This window comes from Aquarana catesbeiana, linkage group LG08 (genome assembly GCF_042186555.1).
Source record: "Aquarana catesbeiana isolate 2022-GZ linkage group LG08, ASM4218655v1, whole genome shotgun sequence".
Classification (NCBI taxonomy): Eukaryota; Metazoa; Chordata; class Amphibia; order Anura; family Ranidae; genus Aquarana; species Aquarana catesbeiana.
Genome location: NC_133331.1, coordinates 45,347,178 through 45,370,316, shown reverse-complemented (window position 1 = coordinate 45,370,316; position 23,139 = coordinate 45,347,178). Strand labels below are relative to the sequence as shown.

The 23,139-nt window shown below is 42.5% G+C and overlaps 1 protein-coding gene across 1 annotated transcript in view; it reads right to left on the bottom strand.

The window, feature by feature from the left end:
• Positions 1 to 1,626: 1,626 nt before the first annotated feature.
• Positions 1,627 to 23,139, bottom strand: part of TIAL1 (TIA1 cytotoxic granule associated RNA binding protein like 1) — a 41,897-nt gene continuing 20,384 nt past the window's right edge. Inside the window, exons 6-12 of the mRNA XM_073595778.1 lie at positions 21,329 to 21,404; positions 18,746 to 18,854; positions 18,566 to 18,661; positions 14,440 to 14,524; positions 3,390 to 3,513; positions 2,956 to 3,095; positions 1,627 to 2,865 (exon numbers count right to left, since the gene is read on the bottom strand). Of these exons, the coding sequence (XP_073451879.1) occupies positions 2,745 to 2,865; positions 2,956 to 3,095; positions 3,390 to 3,513; positions 14,440 to 14,524; positions 18,566 to 18,661; positions 18,746 to 18,854; positions 21,329 to 21,404 (751 nt within the window). The 3' untranslated portion in view covers positions 1,627 to 2,744. The remainder of the gene's footprint in view (positions 2,866 to 2,955; positions 3,096 to 3,389; positions 3,514 to 14,439; positions 14,525 to 18,565; positions 18,662 to 18,745; positions 18,855 to 21,328; positions 21,405 to 23,139) is intronic.

The window sequence follows — 23,139 nt, the reverse complement described above, 5'->3', positions numbered from 1 at the left end:
CCTAGGTGTATTTTGAATGATAGAGACAGAATATTAACAAAAAATCCAGAAAAAAAAAAAAAAACACGATACAAATGTTATAAATTGAGTTGCAGTTCAGTGAGTAAAAAAAGTATTTGAACCCCAAGCAAAACATAACTTAGTACTTGGTGGAGAAACCCTTGTTGGCAAGCACAGAGGCAAGACGTTTCTTGTAGTTGGTTACCAGGTTTGCACACATCTCAGGAGGGATTTTGGTCCACTCTTCTTTACAGATCTTCTCTAAATCCTTAAGGTTTCTTGGCTGTCACTTGGCAACTCAAAGTTTTAGCTCCTTCCATACATTTTCTATAGGATTAAGGCCTAGAGACTGGCTAGGCCACTCTACAACCTTAATGTCCTTCTTGAGCAACTTCTTTCTTGCCACTGGTGGTATGTTTTGGGTCCTTGTCATGCTGGAAGACCCATCCACGACCCATCTTCTGTATTCTGGCTGAGGGAAGAAGATTCTCATCCAAGATTTTACAATACATGGCCCTGTCCATTGGCACCTCAATGCGGCAAAGTCAGCCTGTACCTTTAGCAGAGAAACAGCCCTAAAGCATAAGGTTTCCACCTACGTACTTGACTGCAGGGATGGTGTTCTTAGGGCCATAGTCAGCATTTTCCTTCCTCCAGACATGACGAGTCGAGTTAATGCCAAAAGAGCTCAATTTTGGTCTCATCTGACCGCAGAACTTTCTTCCAATCCCTTTCTGAATCATTTAGATGTTCATCTGTAAACTTCAGACAGGCCTGTACATGTGCCTTCTTGAGGGAGGGACCTTGCTGGCGCTGCAGGATTTCAATCCTTGGCGGCGTATTGTGTTACCAATGGTTTGTTTGGGGACTGTGGTCCTAACTGCCTTGAGATCATTCACAAGCTCCTCCCGTGTAGTTCTGGGCTGATCCCTCACTTTTCTCATGATCATCCTTACTCCATGAGACTACATCTTGCACGGAGCTCCAGACCGAGGGCTATTGATAGTTATTTTGTATTTTTTCCATTTGTGATTAATCGCTCCAACAGTTGTCGCCTTCTCATCAAGCTTCTTTCTGATGGTCTTGTAGCCCATCCCAGCCTTGTGCAGGTCTACAATCTTGTCCCTGATGTCCTTTGATAGCTCTTTGGTCTTGCCCATGATGGTGAGGTTTGAATGTAAGAAAGATTCTGTGGGCAGGTGTCTTTTATACACATAACGAGTTGCCGTTAGGAGCACCTTCTTATATTGACAAGACTAATCTGTGCACCACATGAGCACATACTGTAGTCAGTCTGTGGAAGCCAAAATTATTGTTGGTTGGTAGGGGATCAAAAACGTATTTACTAACTGAACTGCAACCCAATTTATAACATTGGTATCATGCGTTTGGTCTGGATTTTTAGTTGATATTCTGTCGCTATCATTAAAATACACCTATGATAACAATTATAGACCCTTCATTTTTGTAAGTGGGCAAACTTACAAAATCTGCAGGGAACTAATTTTTTTTTTTTTGCCACTGTAGGTACCCCAGAAGCCTCTTCCACGCTCCTGGTACAGCTAGCAGAAAGCGGCTACTACAGCCTGTCATTAACCTATAATCAGAAACCACTCAGCAAGAAGGTGAAATCCACAAATACCATTTATCACATAGCAGTTAAATGGCACATTTGCAAGGTATGTAAGGTGATTTATTAAAAAGAAAATTATGTATATAGGCCAACACAGAACAATACGTCCATCCTCTTTATCCAATGCAGGAGAATGAACATCTTAGAAACAGCTGAAAATAAGATCAAACAAGGTATTTACATACCAAAACTTTCTGCAACAACAGAAGGTGACAAAAATGTTTAGAAAATTGAAATTAAGGCTTCTTTCTTAGAATATATTCATTGGCTCACCTTTGGAGTAATGAAATCAGACTAGTGGACAGCAGCTATACTTATATACAGGGGTGATGAAATCCTTGGGAGCTCAAATAAACCATTAGACCTCGGGTGGGTCAGGCAGGCACAATGCTCCATATTCACCTCATATCTGAGGACAGAGCACCGGGGCAGCCAAAACACAACTGGAAAGGGAACGGGCCCCAATGTATCAGGATAAGGGTTACCTAGTGACAATAAATAAAAAGGATTCATCCTTAAGCTGCCACATCAGATTACTGTCTTAACCTGTGTGTGTACAAGTGGCAGAACGGAAGGTGACTGTGGACACAAGCAGATAACTGCATGACAGATATCCGGGATCCGTTAACTTCCACAACGCATCTCTTCCAGCAGCACTTAGTGAACAGGATCGAATGGAACACGAACAGCAATGGCTGAATAGTAAAAAGGGTATCCGATTCCCCCATTTTAGTGACCACCCTAAAGCCCACCCTACAGGTTAAAAATCAAAAATGTCTTTAAAAGAAAGTAAAGCCGGTAAAAATTAAAAAAAAAAAAAATGCTGAATTTCTAGTGAAACATTTCTCTAGCCAGTTCCATCAAATGGCTTTTATTTTACAAAGAAAGAAAGCTGGGTCTGTAAGACCAGTCCTGAATTCCGGGGGAAAGGATTCATAAAAAGCAAATTCTAGAAAGTCATGTCCTTTTAAAGCCGAGTGGTGCTAAAGTTTCCAGAACAGTTTCAGCTTGAAATAAATATTTTGCCTATGAATATTGGCCTTTTCTTCACGTCATGCCCCCCTCAGCCAGTTTGTCTCCTCTGGTGAACCCACTCGTAGAAAAGTTCCTTTCACTGTGTTTGATAGCTGGCCATACTGTACCCGGGTGGGTTTGGAAGGACTGGCGGTCCCTGTGCTGGTGGTGGAGCCTGGGCATTGAAACCACCCATCCATGTAGCAGACTGTGATTGTCTATAATACATAAACAAAAATTAACTTAAAAATTAGCAGTTACCATAAAAAAAGTCCACTTCCAGTTAAGACCAACAACAGGTCACTTACTCAACTCCGAAGTTTTGCTGATTCCAAGCTTGTCCATACATGCTGTAAGATGGCACCTGCCATCCATTGGTCACGTACTGGCCATATTGCTGGGGACTACCATACATCTGGCTCCACTGGCCCCACTGAGTATAGTCCACCTGGAAGATACAGGACATAAGTCATATGGTACAGTAAGGGTCATGACGACATTTGCAATCATCTGACTCTCATATTAGACAAACTGAATGGGAATGGAGAAAAGGCAGAAGTAGGATAAAGCCAAAAAACAAAAAAATCACAAGAAAAAAAAAAAAAAAAAAAATCTATCCTGCAGAGCTAACCTTTAACCGTGATAGACATTTTTTATTCTTACATATGGATAAAGCTTTTCAAACAAATCACATTTTGCAGACAGCAGACAATCCTTGATTGTTTTTAAGCACAATACTGACCTGCTGGAAGCCCTTTGCCATGTCTGGCGTCTCTTTACCCCAGTAGCATTTCACAACATGCCCTTCTATGGTGGTGCCATTTACAGACACAATAGCGTGTGCAGCACTGTCATGGCTAGAAAATCTACAACAAGGACAAGAGAGAAATACAGAGTTAATAAATTGAATAAAGAGCTTTCCTGAAACCTAATGCTGCCCATACTTGTAAACTACCATCTGTGCTTCAGGGTCCTGGAATAGGTAAGCCACACCATTTATCCAAAACTTCATATCTAAACTCAAGACATGCCAATTACAAATACAGCCGTGGCCAAAAGTTTTGAGAATGACACAAGTATTCAATTTCAAATTCTGCTGCTTCAGTGTTTTTAGATCTTTTTGTCAGATGTTACTGATATACTGAAGTATAATTACAAGCATTTTATAAGTGTCAAAGGCTTTCACTGACAATTACATTAAGTTTATGCAAAGAGTCAATATTTGCAGTGTTGACCCTTCTTTTTCAAGACCTCTGCAATTTGCCCTGGCATGCTGTCAATCAACTTCTGGGCCACATCATGATTGATGGCAGCCCATTCTTGCATTATCAATGCTTGGAGTTTGTCAGAATTATTTTTTTTTTTTTTGTTCACTCACCTCTTGAGAATTGACCACAAATTCATAATGGGATTAAGATCTGGGGATTTTCCTGGCCATGGACCCAAAATGTTGGTGTTTTGCTCCTCAAGCCACTTCGTTATCACTTTTGAATTATGACAAGATGCTCCATCATGCTGGAAAAGGCATTGTTCATCACCAAACTGTTCTTGGATGGTTGGGAGAAGTTGCTCTCGGAGGATGTTTTTGTACGATTCTTTATTCATGGCTGTGTTCTTAGGCAAAATTGTGAGTGAGCCCATTCCCCTGTCTGAGAAACAACCCCACACATGAATGGTTTTAGGATGCTTTACTGTTGGCATGATACAGGACTGATAGTAAAACACCTTTTCTTCTCTGGACAAGGTTTTTTCCAGATGTCTCAAACAATTGGAAAGGGGATTCATCAGAGAATATGACTTTACCACAGTCTTCAGCAGTCCAATCCCTGTGCCTTTTCCAGAATATCAGTCTGTCCCTGATGTCCTGGAGAGAAGTGGCTTATTTGCTGCGCTTCTTGACACCAGGCCATCCTCCAAAAGTCTTCTCCTCACTGTGCATGCAGATGCACTCACTGCTGCCATTCCTAAGCAAGCCCTGCGGATCTGGCAGCTGAATCAACTGTAGTATATGGTCCTGGTGTTTGCTGAACTTTCTTGGGTGCCCTGAAGCCTTCTTTATAACAATTGAACCTCTCTCCTTGAAGTTCTCGATGATCCGATAAATGGTTGATGTAGTTGTACTATGTAACTAAGTGCAATCTTAGCAGCAGCAATATCCTTGCCTGTGAATCCCTTTTTGTGCAAAGCAATGATGACTGTATGCGTTTCCTTGCAAGTAACCATGGTTAGCACAGGCGAGAACATTGATTTCAAGCAACACCCTCCTTTTGAAGCTTCCAATTTGTTATTCTAACTTAATCAGTGTTACAGAGTGATTTCCAGCCTTGTCCTCGTCAACACTGACACCTGTGTTAACAAGGGAATCGCTGATATGTCAGCTGGTCCTTTTGTGGGCTGAAATGAAGTGGAATTTTTTTTGGGGGGATTAAGTTAATTTTCATGGCAAAGATGGACTTTGCAATTAATTGCAATTTATCTGATAACTCTTCATAACATTCTGGAGTATACGAAAATTGCCATCATAAAAACTAAGTCAACAGATCTTGTGAAAATTTCTATTTGTGTCATTCACAAAAAACTTTTGGCCACGGCTGTAAATAGCAAGCCTTTCTCTAAAGAAAAAAAAGTTGGACTTGCTAATTCAATTTCAGGAATCCTCCCAGACAGCACAGATGCCCAGACAGGAAACACAAGCTATTCTCTCTACTAAACAAATACAGTATAATAAAAAAGACAACGAATCATAAAATACATGACTATCACAGGAAAGAAACCTGTGAAGTCCTGTAGGTTCATGGAATCATGGAAGTATCACTAGTAAGAATAGTGCTCTCTTTCGATCAATTCATTTTCCAGGTCAGCAAAGAAATACCAGATTAGGGAAGGACTACTTAAATCTATTCTCCCCAAGACTGAATTCTGGCTGCATTTAAAGGGCAAATAAGGGTATTGTGAAAAAAAAACAAAAAAACCCCCCAAAAAACGGTGGTTTCCCTACAGATCTCCCCAGAAGAGCAGACTAGATTAATCCAGAAGGAAGGTGTAGAATACACCTTTACAGCTGAAGGAGACAGATCCATGTAGCTGAAGCTACATAGAGTGTATACAGGGCTTAGGGCCAATGCAGCAGTTAGTGAAGTTGGACCAGTTTGGTCCAAACAATTTCAAGTGACAGAAAACCTGGAGATCCGCTTTAAATTGCGTTTTTTTTTTTTCTTTGTGCTTTGATGCAGTGTAGTGCCACTTTAAGTATACATTGTGTAAACTAGCGGTTGGCCGATATTCACAATTTTTCAAAAAAAAGGTATCGGTCACAAACTTACCGATATTGGTCAGACCCCCCCCCCCCCCCCCCCCTGTCCACGCGCAGTGCTCTCAGCCAATCTGCTCCTCTGGATACTACTTAAAGCGGGGGTCCCCGGTACCGAGCTGTGGTGCCTCTGCAGCCGAGCCGCGAAGGCTGCCCTGTCAGCGTTCCGGCGGGAGCAGAGAGATGACATCTCTCACTACCCGCCTCGCATAACCGCTGTTCCGCCCCTACAGAAGTAGTGTAAGTAGTGACAAGCTCCATATGGGTGACACGATGCATCTGGGTGGCAGGTGACGGTGACAAGTGACATGCTGCATTTGGTGGCAAGAGACATACTGCATCCGGGTAGCAAGTGACACGCTGCATTTGGTGGCAGGTGACAAGTGACATACTGCATCTGGTTTATAGGCATTTATGCCATTTTTCTATGTTTTGGGAAGCCATTTAATAGGTTGTTTTTCAAGAACTTTATTTTTCCCAGTTGTTTACCTTTAATGTTTAAAATTTTAAAAAACATGTTGAGTTTATACCAGATTTGTGTAGAAATTGTGTTGATTTTTCAAAACTTTAAATGTACAGAATATCGGCACCTGTTATCGGCCTGAAAGGTGGCCGATAATTGGTATCGGCCCTGAAAAAACTATACGATCTTTCCCTAGTGTAAACCCAGTATTATTACCATAAAGTAGTTTAGGTAAAGTAAGTTTGTAAGATTAGAAATGGACAACTCTTCTCTGATGGTTTCCTAACTATGACTTCAACATCTCTGTGAACAAATTCTAGTAAAGCGGAGGACTTCTCAAAGATCGAAACAAGGACTGTGGTGGCACGGTAGATAATGAAAAATCACCATGGGGCCTTGACTCCAACTGATAACCTTTGCAAATTATATCAAAAGGTAAATAGGGTAGGATGTGATCTGTTCCAATTGAACGAGGAAGGTCCCCAGTCTTCCCCAGAATGGAAACTACCATATCCTGATTTTCAAGAACAATTTCTTTGTGGGCCGATTTTTAGCAGATTCTCGATTTGGATTAATTTGGAATTAAACTTATTTCTAAAATCGCTGTCTGCCTAGAAGCCCTTGCTTCTTACTGGAAGCACAGGACAGCAGTGTGTCTAAAACCAAAGTGACAACTGCCAGCAGGATATACCATATACTTGAGACTAAGCAATGTCTTTGCCCTGACTGCTCTTCATGAAGGGCAGTAAATTGGGCCACTAAACTTTCTGCTATTTCCAACGGCCATGAGAAGAAAATCAGCTTATTGACATGTGTTCTCTGAAGGATCCTGTCACTGAAAGATAAACATTTTTTTCCCGACATTTTAGGAATATAAATGGGAATGCTGACCTCAGGTCAGCCTGTATTTGTAGGAGGAGTCGGGCTGTATTTAAACCCGCCCTCTATCCTCCATTGAGTGTCGACGGTTCTCTCGTATACATGGGGGCAGAGCCAGGCAAGTAACATTTGGGCATTTGTATCATGTGTGGCATGGGTCTTGGGTGTGGTTTGGGGGTTCCTTCATGGTGGGGAGGTTGTGGCTGAGTGTGTCACTCAAGGCAGCTGGGGTCTATGTACAGCTGGGAGGCATGTGTTGCATCACAGTAGGGGATGATTATAATCTTTCCACCTGTTACATGGTTGTTCCTACCGGGGTTTGGTGGTCCATCGGGCATCTGCTTTAGTTGACCAATTCCAGTCATAGGGCAGCACTGCCTACCACCTTGTTTACTGCTGCCATTTTGGGGGGTGGGTGCCCTGTGGGCAAGTGGTCAAATGATGAACTAAAGGAGTTTGGACTCCTGTTTCTGACCAACTTTCATTTATTTTCTAAATTGCATCGAGTTACATTAGATTGCTAGTGTTTTGCAGTATGCTGACATCTAGTGGCGGTTTTTGACCACTACAACTTGTTTATTAAAGCGGAGTTCCACCCAAAAATTGAACTTCCGCTTTAAAGGCAGGTGACCCCCTGACATACCACCTTTGGCATGTAATTTTTTTTGGGGGGGGGGGCCCTCTTTTTACAGGGTTCCAGCTCCCACCTGCTCCTGGCGCACACGCGGCGCCGAAAGATCACCTCTCCCCCTCCCTCTCGGCAATCATCTGGGACATGTCACAGGTCCCAGATGATTGCCAGGCCAGTCACAGCGTGTGCCCAGCTGTGAAGCCACAGCTGGGTGCCCACAGTGACAATGCCAGCGCTGCAGAGAGGAGGGGAAGATGAGCGAGGCTTTGTTCCCCTGCATCGCTGGACCCTGGGACAGGTAAGTGTCCAATTATTAAAAGTCAGCAGTTGAAGTATTTTTTTTTTTTTAATTGGAACTCCGCTTTAACGTGCTTTTGGTATACCAAATTCTCATTAAAAAAAAAATTAACCATCCGTCCATTTTAGGTGCAGGTACCTTCCTGTTTTCACCTAGGCACCCTACATCATAGCTTGGCAGTGGTCACATAGTGTACGTATTGTCCGGATCTCCTCCACTTAGAGGTCATTCCCTGTACTCCACAAGTCAGGCATGGTTCACTTATGATTTCATTTTCAAACCCGATTTCAACAATCCATGTGCAGTTACAAGTGGTAGCGTTAGTATGTTATGTTTTTTTTCCATAGATATTGTCTCTACGTGTCATCAGGAATCACAAAGGTTTTCCGGCATGGTCTTTGTGGCTCATACATTTTACATGATCATATTTTCATGTGTTAGGCTTATGGCGTTGCACCACTGCGGAGGTCACCCATCACGTTTATGGGTGCTAACGGATTGAGATGATAGTTTTTAATTGGCTTGGGCAGTGGAAAGTCTCCTCATCCGTTTCACGTTTCGGTTTTCATGCATCATGACATTTCACTACTCATACAGTGGCCTGACACATCTTCAGGCTTATCAGGCCTGAGTTTACGTTTTTCATTTGCCTGCTATGCCTCAGGTTGCTCGGCCTCTGTAAACTCATGAGTTTGACACGTTTTCAGTCCTGCTGATACGTTTGTATTTCATGGTGGGCCTCGGTCACCAGGTGCAGGCCTTGCCAGAAAAAATAAAAAAAATAAGAGGGCGAGGTATCCATGTCAAAAGGTAAGATATGGTTGCTTTTAATGTGTATTTCTGGCTCATGTGTCGGTATTTTTAGTTCCCCGCATACCGGATTTTCATTGTCATCTCATACATGGTACATGATTTTGCCTTCACGTCTTAGGGAACTACTGCAGTGGTGAATGCCGTGACCTAATCACGTTTATAGGTACCAACAGGTTGAGGTGATTGTTTCTAATTGGCTTGTGTGGTGGCAAGTCTCCTCATCCGTTTCTCATACAGCATACATTCAACTGTTTCATAAGTTTTTTTTTCTTTGCACTACTCGCTTGTTTTTAATTTGCCTGCTTCACTTCGGGTTACACGGCTTCTGTAATTTCATGTGACTTACATTTTCTCATTCTTACACAACACATACGTCATCTTTAGCCACGGTTAAAAAAAGAAAAAAAAAAAGAACAAAGAAGGGTTAATCCATTTCAAGGTAAGATATAGGTTCATTTTTTTTTCAGTTTTCAGTTTTGGGTAGGTATTGTTTGTTTCTTCCAAATATCGGAAATCCGTGGGAGTTGTTACAAACATTTTTTTGGAAGAGACATCGGTCTGCATGCGCTGATCTGAGTGGTAGCTTTTGGTGTGGTTGTGTTCCTTTTCTATAAGTGGGTTTCTACATATCAACAGTTCATTCTTGCAGTCCATTTCAGGTTGGTACTTCTCATCTCCCTTTAACACCAGCTTTGTCGTCATCGCATATACGGCACATGATCAATCTTCACATTGTAGGTATTATGGCATCAGACCACCGCAGTGTTACCTATCATGTGTATGGGTACCAGCGGGTTGAGATGGTCGTTTCTAATTGGCTTGTACAGTGGCAGGTCTCCTCATATGTTTCCTCACTCAACATACATCATGTGGGTAACACATTTTCAGATTTCCTGGGCTGGACTTTTACATTAATTTGCCTGCAACGCCTCAGGTGATTCGGCTTTTGTCTAAATCCTGAGACTGACACGTTTTAGCCCTGCACAAACGTCCATTTCAATTTTCATTGTCATCTCATACATGTCGCGTTCATATCTTCACGTTTTAGATCTTACTGCAACACTCCACTGCAGGTTTACCTATCACGTTTATGGGTACCAATGGATTGAGATAATCGTTCCTAATTGGCTTGTGCGGTGGCAAGTCTCCTCATCAGTTTCTCATGGCTTACGTTACGACTTCATACGTCATGACATCTCACTACTCATATCGCTTGCCTGACACGTCTTCAGATTTCATAGGCCTGAGTTTACGTTTTTAATTTTCCCGATATGCCTCAGGTAACTCGGACTTGCTAGTTTCTTGAGACTGACACGGTTTCAGTCTTGCACAACGTATACTTCATCATTTAATCACGGTTACCTTTGGGAGGTTGTTTAAAAGGGAAAAAAAAAAAAAGTAAAAGATTTTCCTTTCCTTAGGGTAAGTTTGGGGTACATTTGGTTATAACGCTTGCTTATGACGGTGTTGTTCTTGATTGCATAGGTCATGTCACAGGCAGCGGATATCGAAGACATTGCCTCCATCTCTCCTGCTCCGGCTAGGGGTTCTAAACATTGTAGCACGCCCTCCTTAAGAACCTGGACTGTCCCAAGACTCTTGGCGGAACTTACGTCACAGGGGTATTTCATACCCGTATTTGGCTCGCAAAGCGGAGCTATTAAGATTATTATCCCCCTATGCTTCAGGCTCTAATGCTGAGCAAGTAACCCTACGGTCTGTCGCCTCATCCCTTTCACAGATTCACGCCACCCTAAACTCACTGGCAACCTCCTATCAGGAGTTGCTGGCCAGGGTTGAAGTTTTGGAAAACCATCAGAGTCCGGCCTCAGAGGCTCCTACTGTTCTAGGGACATCAGCAGGTTCCGGGATCCCCTTGGTGCCATGTACCTTTAGGTAAAAGTACAAGTGCTCCTTCCATTACCCTGGTGTCCTACCAGCTAAGTCCAGGGCATTCCAGAGTTTACTCCTGGCCCCAGCTCATTCAGCAGCGGTTTCCTTCAAACTCCCGTCACTCGGACAGTGGCATGGGATAAAGTGGAGGGGTCTGTATTATTTTTTTACTAAAAACTTATCTTTGGGTTCAGAAGCAGCCCGTGGCTGTTTGATACTGTCGCGCAGACACTCAGCTGGATACTCACCCATAAAAAAAGCTGTCAAGAAGTCATCCATTCTCTGGGTGTTTTTCTGCTCCTCTAAAGTTCCAAACAGGCCCCTGCCGATCTACAGAAGAGGACATTAGTTTTCTCTGCTCTCAACATCCCACTGGTGGCAAGAAAAATGTAAGGCTCGGTGACTACAATTACGTTCCTGGGGATCACGCTGGATACTCAGGCTATGTAGGCCGGGTTTGCCTGCAGACAAATTAGGATCAGAGACCGGACATTGTTAAAGGCAGAGCCAGGTCTTTACCCAACATGTCTTTTGTACGTAGGCCGATTTGGCTGTCCCTTCAGTTCCATTTCCACATACACTGTAGGTTCATCAGTGGTGTATAGAATACAGCAGCGGATGCTCTATCCCTTTTTAACTACGCGCTATTTTCCGACAGGCCCCAGACACAGACGCCTGTGCCACACTGTCCCCGCATTTTTCGCTGTCAACGATGGACTAGGTTCCCACTGGGCTGATGTGGCAGTTTAGATCTACAAGTCATTATCAATTAACACCAGGAAGGCTTATGACACGGCCTGGAATACCTTCCAGGCTTTCCAGTTTCAGTATCCAGGGAGCGACTGTCACAAACATTCAATATTTACTGGCTTTCATTGCCTTCTGCCACTCATAGCTCAAGCCATCCTACAGCACTATCAAGACATATCTGGCAAGAATTCTACTCCGATGCTCCCCTCTCCTCAGCACAGTTCATGAAACGTTGCCGCACCTTGCTGTCAAACCTAGGTATGGACCCCAAAGCTTATTCCGGCTATTCTTTCAGGATAGGTGCGGCATCCGCTGCTTCTTGCCAAGGGGTCCCCGTTCACGTGATCAAGAAGTGAGGTAGGTGGAATTCAGCATGTTTCTCCAGATATATCCCTGATCCACATGTTGAGATATGATGGGCTTTCATGCATTTGGCTGGTTAATGTTACATACGATTACTTTGAATTGTTTGCTAGATCATCCTACTGTCTTTATTTTTGCCCCCTTTAGGCATACTGACCATGTGACTACGGCACACCCCAGGTCACTTTTCCCGTTTCCCCTGATACCTTTTCCTAATACGGTCTACTAGAGACTCCGAGTACAAATGGGAAGGCTGACTGCAGGTCAGCCTGTATTTGTAGGAGGATTCGGGCTGTATTTAAACCCGCACTCTATCCTCCATTGCCCATCGAATGTTCTCTCGTGTCCCACCCGCCCTTCCCTTTTTCTTTCTATTTCTTTTACTTATACTTGGGTATGCCCCCTTTAGGCATACTGCCCATGTGACTATGGCACACCCAAGGTAGAGATGAGCGAAGAAGTCTAGACAGCCGCACACCGGAAGAAATTTCATATGCCTTTATTCGTAGAACAGGATCATGAAGTACACAAGGCACCACAGTAAGGTGGTACAGAAAAACATCTGACGCGTTTCACACTTAAACTAAGTGCTTACTTATTACTCAGCTATGAAATTTCTTCCGGTGTGCGGCTGTCCAGATTTCTTCGCTCATCCCTACCTATAGGGATTAGAATTAATTAGCCAGCACCTGGGGCTCTCCCTTCCCTGGAGGTTAAGGACGTATGCATTTTGGTTTGGATTTACCTGAGCGGTGTAGTTCACATTGGCTCATATGGCACACCCAAGGTCACTTTTCCCGTTCCCCTCATACCTTTTCCTAATACGGTCTACTAGAGACTCCGAGTACAAATTATAAAAGTAAAGCAACAATCTTCTTCTGAAAAGAAAAGCCTTCTCTCCATTGCACAGAAAAGTATTGTATCTAGTACTTTTCTGCTGTATGTTCATATACACAGTTGTGTACATATACAAACTAAATTTGCTGAAGCTTTGAAGAAAACAGGTAGTAAGACATTTGCAAGCTGTCATTTGTACATCCCATCGCGAAAATGATAGTATCCTCCCTGTATTGCTCCTCTGATAGGCTTGATTTCTTAAGGAAGCAGAGATGTAGTACACAGATCAGGATTCTTGCATCACACTTTGCAATCTGTAAGCTTGTTCTGGGTCAGTGGCTGAGTATTTTTTTTTTTAGAAGTTAGCCAACAATGGTTTCCCCTGAAATCCTTATTACAATAAAACATTTCTTTTATCTCAGCTAGAGAAGAAGAGAATTTGCAATCTTTGCACTCTTGTCTTATCAGCTTGCAAATCTGTGTGCTGGTCTTCCATAAAAGGAGTAAGAGAAATTCACAAATTCTCAGACACCCTTTAGCCTCTTAACCATAACTCTGATTGTAGAAGACAATCTAGGCTCATAATCTGAGAGTTGGGACAGAGGAAACAGCTTGTGCAAATATAGTATGAATATATGTAAAAGCTAGAAGCCATTTCATCAGAAAAATTGGATCCTTGAATGCCAGAACAGATTCTTGGCCGACTACCATACGAATACAGGCCTAACAGGTTTAGACCAGAAGTTAGGCAGTGTGGTGGCAAAAAGCACATGGTTCTAGCCTCGGGGGAAAAAAAAAAAAAAAAAAAAAGCTTATGCTAAGATGACGTATTTGGGAAAGCAGAGTCGGATCTGCTCTGACAAGTAGCAGCAGAGAAGAGAAACACAACTCTGTAGCAGGTACATCAGACAGCAGCTCAACCCAAATCTTCTTGCTTCACCAAACACGCATTAGTCATAAACATCAGAACAAATCATTTAGTCGTGTGTTGTCCCAGGATATGTGCAATGTGCGTCTTGTAACACGCCAGGAGGAGATCAAATGCATTCATGGGTCCAACACCCAAAAAATAAAAACCACAGAGGCGATCAAATACCACCAAAAGAAGGCTCTATTTGTGGGGAAAAAAGGACGTCAATTTTGTTTGGGTACAACGTCGCACGGCTGCGCAATTGTCAGTTAAAGCGACGCAGTACCAAATCGCAAAAAGTGCTCTGGTCATGAAGGGGTAAAATCTTCCGGGGCTGAAGCGGTTAACTGAACAAAATGAAGACTATGTTGCCTCTCTGCTTAGTGGGTGGAGACCAAATAGCAGCCACAGTTGGTGAGGTTTTCAGTCAATTGGCTGCTTCAGACTTGTATTGTCAGAAGTAACAACTGAGCAGAACCACCGTATTTAATCAACATATGGCTTTGCTTATGTATATTGAACTAAAAATTATACATAGGAAAAAAATTATACACTGAGCGAAAACACACACAACTACAAAAATACTGATACTAAAGTTTTACATGTGTTTAACAAGCAAAAACCACATTATTATGGAGTAGTCACCTGATAAAAGAGTAGCCTTTTTCTGGAAAAACTCGAATTTCCATAATCTGTCCGAACACACCAAATGTCTGTCTCATTAGCTGCTCTGTAATGAAAATAAATGTTAGATAAGTAATAGAACCACTCAGTTGGGAGTCAGTCTATATTACTTATATATAGCACAAGAGAAATGAATTCACTTTGTGTGCAAATGTCCTTGCAAACCCAGCTACTACTTTGTAAAAGCAGCAGTCAAACACTGTGTGGAATATAACCTCTGCAGAGCTGTGGGAGAGGCAAACCCATCCACTACTGACTGCCTGCAGAAAACTATAGGGGTGGGGGGGGGAGGTGGGACAAGACCAGTCATCCTGCACAAGGAGAGAGAGCAGCATCAACCAGCCTTTATTACAGGAAGCTTTTGCTGAAACGTAAAATTTTACAAAGTATTACCACACAGATGATCTGGAATAAAAAAACACTAAGAGCACCGAGATGCAAGTAAGAAGACACATGCTCCTTGTATTTGGACAAAATTTGATTCTTTTGGCGTTCAGCTTTAAAGCAGAACTTCACAGCTGCATTTGTTCCCTCCTCCTCCTCTCTTCCACATCGCCAACATGGAGGGTCCAGTGCATGTACAGATGCAATGTTGTTTTTTTTGCCAGACATTTGAGACCTGGGGAGAGACCAGTGGTGCATCTGTGCACACGTGGGGGGCTTTTCTGTGCATGCCCATGAAAACCTCCATTTCTAATGGCTGGGCACCCTAGTTGCCAGTGGCATTTGTGCACATGCTCCCAAAGCTCAGCAAGTGTGGAGATTCACAGCACACTGCCTCCTGGGATAGCTATGATGTAACAATCCCAGGAGGTAGTGGAGCTAGGCCTAGGCTGAAAACCAGAAACTGCTGCTTTGCACATCTAAAAAAGGTAAAAAAAACATACTGGACCAAAAAGAAAAAAAATGTTGCTAAAGGGAGTTAAGTACCACTTTAGGCCACTTTCACACTTGCGTGACTTGTCCTGCGACTTGGGACTGCAAAGTAGCATGACAGGTCATACCCCATGATTTCCAAAGAGTACCATACATATCTGTGCGACTTCTAGTCGCAGCTCCAAAGTAGTCCCTGCACTTCTCAGGTCCTACTGATGCGATTTGAGGTCCATAGACCACAAAATTACACAGGCATTGCTTAAAGTCGCATCAAAATCTCGGAAAAACTTTCAGGTCGCACAAGTGTGAAAGGGGCCTAAGGTGAGAGATAAAAAAATAAAAACTTAAAGCCAGCCATAATCATTTAAGTACATTACCCAGCTTGCTCTAAAGATCCACCCAACTCTGAGGTTTGGCAAACATGTATAACAGATATTTGTCAGATACAAACAATGACGATACTTCATCTGAACACAAACCCTATTGTTACTTAAGAGTAACCACCATTTCTCAGAAGCATGCTGCACACATTGTCAGATCACAATCACACACATGTGGAAGAACATAACTAACGTATATACTCGAGTATAAGTCGAGGCCCTAATTTACCACAAAAAAAAAAAAAAAAGGGAAAAAAAACGTATTGACCCGAGTATAAGACGAGGGTGAGAAATGCACAGCTACTATAAGTGGAAAAGAGGGCCAACAATGCCCATTTGCAGCCTCACTGTGCCCATTTGCAGCCATAGGTCCCCTGAACTTCAAACTCGTTGGTTAAAGGTTCCTAGATGCCCCCTAGCTGCAGCCAAAATTTGGGGTCTCTGAACCCAAAGGGTCCCGAAATTACATTGCTTCAGATGGACACAGTTGACCGACTTTGGGGCCCCGTATCTCGGGGCCACTTAGTGCTAGGAACCCCAAATTTGGTGTGCAAACCCAGTGGAACTAGCACCATAAAATATCCAAAGCTGGGGTTTCTAGCACCAAGTCGCTCGGAGATACAGAGCCCCAAAAATCGGTTCAGAAAATGTCAAGCACTTTTCTGCAACAGAGAATGACATTTTCTGAACCGATTTTGGGGCCCCGTATCTCGGGGCCACTTAGTCCTAGGAACAAATTTGGGGTTCCTAGCACCAAGTGGCCCTGAGATCAGTTCGGAAAATGAAATTTTTTGCTGCAGAAAAGTGCTTGAGTATAAGTCGAGGGGGGCACTTTCAGCACAAAAAAAATATGCTGAAAAACTCGACTTATACTCGAGTATATACGGTATCTGCAGTAGCACTCTGCATTTTCAATACTATGAGCATGCACAGGAAAAATACATCCTACACCCCAAATGTTTAAGCAAAGTGAGCATATACAACATATTCTAAATATCTGGTTTAGAAAGTCCATTAATTTGCCATTTAGATTCAGAAAGAGGCAAACAAGTTCATATTTTAAGTAGCTCTGCTATCAGGAACTCTACAATGTTTTTCTTTGAGTCTATAATGAGCTCTATCATTAGAAAGCATAGAGAGACATCTTATTAAGTCTATAATGAGCAATTAGGAACTATACAGTGTGGTTCTTTATAACGGCTGTAATAATTTATCAGGAACTATTAAGTGACATTCCGTATAAAAGTCTATAATGAGCTCTGCCATCTACAATTGTTTTTATGAAGTCTATAATAAGACATTAGTGAAAATAATATATACTCACGCTAAAGTGAAAAACAATTAATGTATATAGCACTTGCAGCTGATGTACACAACGTGCTAAACACTTGATAACATACAATGGATAAATTACAGCGCTTGCAACATTATAAATAAAGCAAATAACTTTTGCGTTGATGTATTTCCAAAATTATACTATTAAAGTGCTCCAAAAAAACCTTCAAACACTGTATGAAATTACAACGCTTGAAAAAGTGCAAAATGAATATGTAAGCAACAAAATATGAGATTGAATTATATTATTACAAAAACTGAGGTCCTTGACGCCTTGTGGGAGGGCGAAACGCGTTGATGTAATTTCCGGTGCAGAGTCCAGGCGACGTCACTTCCGGTTTCGGTGGAATGCACGCTGGATGCGGTGTCCCTGGATAGTAACCCTGTACCTAATTACATGGCCATTGTAATTTGGAGTCTTGTAAGTAAATTTTTTTTGTTTGCGCAATAAATACCGATAATACAGAACTTCACTATTAGTTCCTTCCTTTTTTTTCTGGTGAATATTGCAACTTTAACCACGCTGAGAGAGATCTCTTGTGGACCCGTTTAAACCATCATCCTCAGCCAGATATCAGCTTACTTAACCCTTAGACTGAAAAGCTAGGGGTCCATTTTATCAGGTGAGTGGGGACACTGAAGGGGAGCGTGTCACATCACAGAGTGGGAGTTTGAAGCACTTTTCAGTGGATTGGAGCACAAGAGCACCTATATTGGTACGTTTTTGTAATAATATAATTCAATCTCATATGTTGTTGTTTACATATTAATTCCGCACTGTTTCAAGTGTTGTAATTTCAGACAGTGTTTGAAGTTTTATTGGAGCACTTTAATAGTATAATTTTGGAAATACATCAACACAATTGTGATAAGTTATTTGATTTATAAAGTTGCGAGCGCTGTAATTTATTCATTGTATATAATAAGACATTAGGAACAACACAGCTATGTTCTTTATGAAGTTTATAGTGAGTTCTGACATTCAAAACTATACAGTGATTTTTTTTTTTAAGCATATAATGTGCCATCAGGAACTATAGAGTGACATCCCTTATAGTCTATAATGAGCTCAGCCATCGGCGACTACACTGCATTTTTTTTTTTTCTTTATAAAGTCTAGAATGAGCCATCAGGGACTGCACAGTAAAGTTCATGAAGTCTAGAACCAACTATGAGGATCTATACAGTGATGTTCTTTATAAAGTTTATAATGAATTCGGTCATCAGCAAGTATACAGTAACATTCCTTATGAGGTCTACAATGAGCCATCAGGGATGTTTTGACATCTATCCAAGAAATAAGGGCTCCCCCTAGCGATACCATTAAAACCCCATAATAAATGTGTCACACACTGTACAGAATAACAGTAGAGCTTACAAAAGGTGGAATCATCAGGTTAAGATGTCAAGAGGAGAAAAAAAAAAAAAAAAAAAACCCCTAAAACTGTTGGCCTAAACCCCCCCCAGCAGAGTGTACGAGAATGGAAGCATCTTACCAGTTAAACCTGATCCGATCCCTCCACAGTAAACTGTACAATTTTTTGGACTGGACTGGTTCACAACATCTTCGAACCTCAGCTGCTTTGTATTACCTAAAGTAAAAAGCAGAAACATCAGAAAAGCTCCAAGCTATAAAAAAAAAAAAAAGTGGCTGTAAAGCTGAGAGCACTACTCACTTTCTTGTGCGCTTTTAGGTGCGGGTGGTTTACGAGTTGCCCAGTTAGTTCTGATCTGTCGGCCACCTAACCACTGTCCTCCCATATGTACTATGGCATTTTCAGCATCCTAGGAGCAAGAGGTACAGGTAAGAGTACTGCGATGAAAACTTGGGCTACAAAAACAAGAAAAGAATGGTGCCACAATGACTAGCAGGTGATCAGTGAGGAATTGGAACTCAAGCCAATCTTTAGCGTGGGGAAGTAAAGTTGGGTTAGAAGCTTTAGGCTCCCCTCAGGAAAACTTCCCTAGAGTTCTGGTTGTGTCATCAAGGCAGACATGAAAAAGATTGTCCGCAATGTTAACACATCAGTAAAAAGCTGACAGAACGGGACACTATGTGGGCCAAGCTCAGAAAAAGTACCAGTTCTCTGACAGTTCGAGATACAGCATTAAAACGGTTTACTAGGTGGTACTATACTCTGCTTAGGCGTTCTACTATAAATCCCTAAGACCCCTTTCACACCGAGCCGCGGTGTTTTACCGTCGGATTAGCGGGCGCTTTTGCCCCCCCGCTAGCGGCCGAGAAAGGGTTAAAACCGCCCGCAATGCACCACAATAGCGGCAGTATCCCAGCGCTGCCCCGTTGATTTCCGCTCCTTCACCGCTCCAAAGAAGCTGCTGACAGGACTTTTCCTGACGTCCTGCCAGCGCAGTGTTCCGGTGTGAAAGCCCTCGGGCTTTCACACTGGAGACAATGCTGCAGCTGTTTGAGGGAGGATTGCAGGCGCTATTTTTAACGCTATAGCGCCTGCAAAACGCCCTCGGTGTGAAAGGGGTCTTAGTCCCAACGCAGTGCTTTCGCGGTTGTCACCTAGTAGGCTCATTCTTTCATACGTTTTGGGAATGCAAAAAAATAACCCTACACTGGCAGGAAATTTTTAATCATAATATTTGTATCACTTGTCCCTCCCTTTTAGATTGTAAGCTCCAACGAGCAGGGCCCTCCGATTCCTCCTGTATTGAATTGTATTGTAACTGTACTGTCTGCCATCATGTAAAGCGCTGTACATACTGTGCTATACGAATCCTGTATAATAAAAGTCTCATTACTAAATTAGCGGGTGAACAGATTACTTTAATGCCCCGTACACACGGTCGGATTTTCCGACGGAAAATGTGTGATAGGACCTTGTTGTCAGAAATTCCGACCGTGTGTAGGCTTCATCACACATTTTCCATCGGATTTTCCGACACACAAAGTTTGAGAGCAGGCTATGAAATTATCCGACAACAAAATCTGTTGTCGGAATTTCCGATCGTGTGTACACAAATCCGACGCACAAAGTGCCACGCATGCTCAGAATAAATAAAGAGATGAAAGCTATTGGCTACTGCCCCGTTTATAGTCCCGACGTACGTGTTTTACGTCACCGCGTTCAGAACGATTGGATTTTCCGACAACTTTGTGTGACCGTGTGTATGCAAGACAGGTTTGAGCCAACATCCGTCGGAAAAAATCCTAGGATTTTGTTGTCAGAATGTCCGATCAATGTCCGACCGTGTGTATGGGGCATAACTCTGGCTCAATGTTTTTTGGTTTTCCACTATTTCTGATCTCCTGTGCCCTCTAGAGAGATTGATGCACACTTTATATTTGACTATGCCCTTGGGTCATTGCATGTCACTGGAAGTCTGCGGCTATCCCGTATCACAAATTCTCTGTAGAATGGATGAGATTATGTTGATGGAACAAATATTTCACACTATTCAAGACTCTAAATCCTGTCTGGGATCTGTGGTTTTTATACCCCTTACCCACAGCAGATTAACGCAATTTGTATTGTACTTTCTATTGTCCCAATTAAGCTGGGGGCCAAAATGGTTGGTTCGGCGGCAACCAGACGACTTTCGGCTCATTTGTACAGCTCCTCATCAGACCATTTTTTATATATTAAATACACTTGAAGTACAATAAATCTCATATTTGTAACTTGAAGGTGCCTTTTTATTAATTTCATTTTTGATATCTGTATGTTTTGAACACTTTATACAGCTGATATGTATCAGTACTTACTGATTCCTTATTGAACTTTTTGATATATTTGCTATATGTTAGGCTCCATTCACACCTAGGTGATTTGAATGGCAGGTGGAATCGCCACAATTCTGCCTATGATTGCAAAATCACGGCAAAATGCAGGGCCTGTTTGCGATACCATTACTTGTTATCGCATTTGCTTTTTCCACGGTTGCAGCAAAATCACAACGCACAAAGCTTGCCACTCAAAAAAAGTTTAGTTTGGGCGACCGTGCTGCGATTTGGTCACGATTGAGGTGGCATTAACAAGTAATGGTATTGCAAACGTGTCCCACGTTTTGCCGCAACAATGGAATTTTGGTGAGTCTGCCTGCGATTCAAATCGCCTAGGTGTAAATGGAGCCTTATACTTTATTTTTGCACTTCATAAAAGTTTGTAAACAAAAAAAAAAAAATAAAAATCTAAGAGCGATTCTAATCTTTCCTCAGTCACGTACGAAATGGACTTAGATGGTAGACGAATATTTTGGACATGTGCACAATGAACACACAAGACACTCACCAACTTATTGTAGAAGGAAACAAAGCCGTACCCCTTCGACTTCCCCGTTGCCATGTCCTTCACTACTCTGGCATCTCTGTGGAAAAGAGACCAGAGAGATAAGTTCATGGCACAAAGATGAATAAGCAATAAATAAAAACTATAGGAACCACACACACTGTTATTGGCAGATATTCCTCCTCCATCTTTATCCTTAATCTAGTCTTAGGAGCACTGACTCCCTAAGCAGCTCTGACATATTGCTAGAGATCAATGATATCTACAGCACAGAATTCTAATATTAACACTTTGTATTAAACATGCAACCTAACCATTACACTAGAAAATAAAATATGGTCTCTTTCTAGTCTAGCACTCAGCCCTGGCTCACCATGCACTCACTAATATCAATGGCTGCAGAATATATCAAATATCAAAATGGAAAAGAGGAAAAATAGGAATTAAAAGGCATACATGGCCTGTTAACAGATTTCTTTATTTTTCTTGCTCAATTCTTTACCACCATTTTGGAGTTTGGGCAGCTGTAAATTTTGAAAAATTGACATTTTCAGAAAATTTAAGAAAGGCGAATAAAACTAAAGAACAATAGTTCAGCACACCAGTACAAAACAACAAAACTAACACAGAAATGTATTGTGTCATAGAAATCTGATTATACCAGTAGAAAATATATAAGAATAAATAGAAATGAGAAAAAAAATCTACAACTGACTCCAGTGTGCACAGTTCCTTGCAGTTAGCCTTCAAGAGTCTGTCCATATAGCAGCCATTCTGCAAAATAATCAGAATGCTATTATGTTTAATGATGAGTGGGAGGGAGGCAAGAATCCTTACACCTGCACAGTGACCCAGAGAAACACAGCAATATTCAGCTCAAGTTACATGGAGACAGAGAGATGGTGTGGAGCACGCCCAGCACTGGTGATCAGCTGATCCCTATATATGGAGGCAGAGCGACAATGCAGAGCACGCCTGGCACTGGTGATCAGCTGATCCCTATATATGGAGGCAGAGCACGCCCGGCACTGGTGATCAGCTGATCCCTATATATGGAGGCAGAGCGACAATGCAGAGCATGCCCGGCACTGGTGATCAGCTGATCCCTATATATGGAGGCAGAGCGACAATGCAGAGCATGCCCGGCACTGGTGATCAGCTGATCCCTATATATGGAGGCAGAGCACGCCCGGCACTGGTGATCAGCTGATCCCTATATATGAAGGCAGAGCGACAATGCAGAGCACGCACGGCACTGGTGATCAGCTGATCCCCATATATGAAGGCAGAGCGACCATGCAGAGCACGCCCGGCACTGGTGATCAGCTGATTCCTATATGGAGACAGAGCGACGGTGCAGAGCATGCCCGGCACTGGTGATCAGCTGGTCCTTATATGAAGCCAGAATGACAATGCAGAGCATGCCTGGCACTGGTGATCAGCTGATTCCTATATGGAAACAGAGCGATGTTGCAGAGCATGCCCAGCACTGGCGATCAGCTGATCCCTATATGGAGACAGAGAGATGGTGCAGAGCATGCCCGGCACTGTTAATCAGCCGATCGCTACAACCACAATAATCAGCTCATGTTACATGGAGACAGAGCAAAGGTGCATAGCATGCCCAGCACTGGTGATCTGCTGATTGCTACAATTATCACCAAATATTTTCCATTAGCTCTCCAAATCAGCCTCTCTAATTCACCACGGTTGCTATCTGGAGGCACAAGGGAATTGCATACAGTTCATGCTGTTCACCAGCGATCCGCTCCTATAGATATCGACAAATACTAGGTGCGCCCATCAGCCCATAC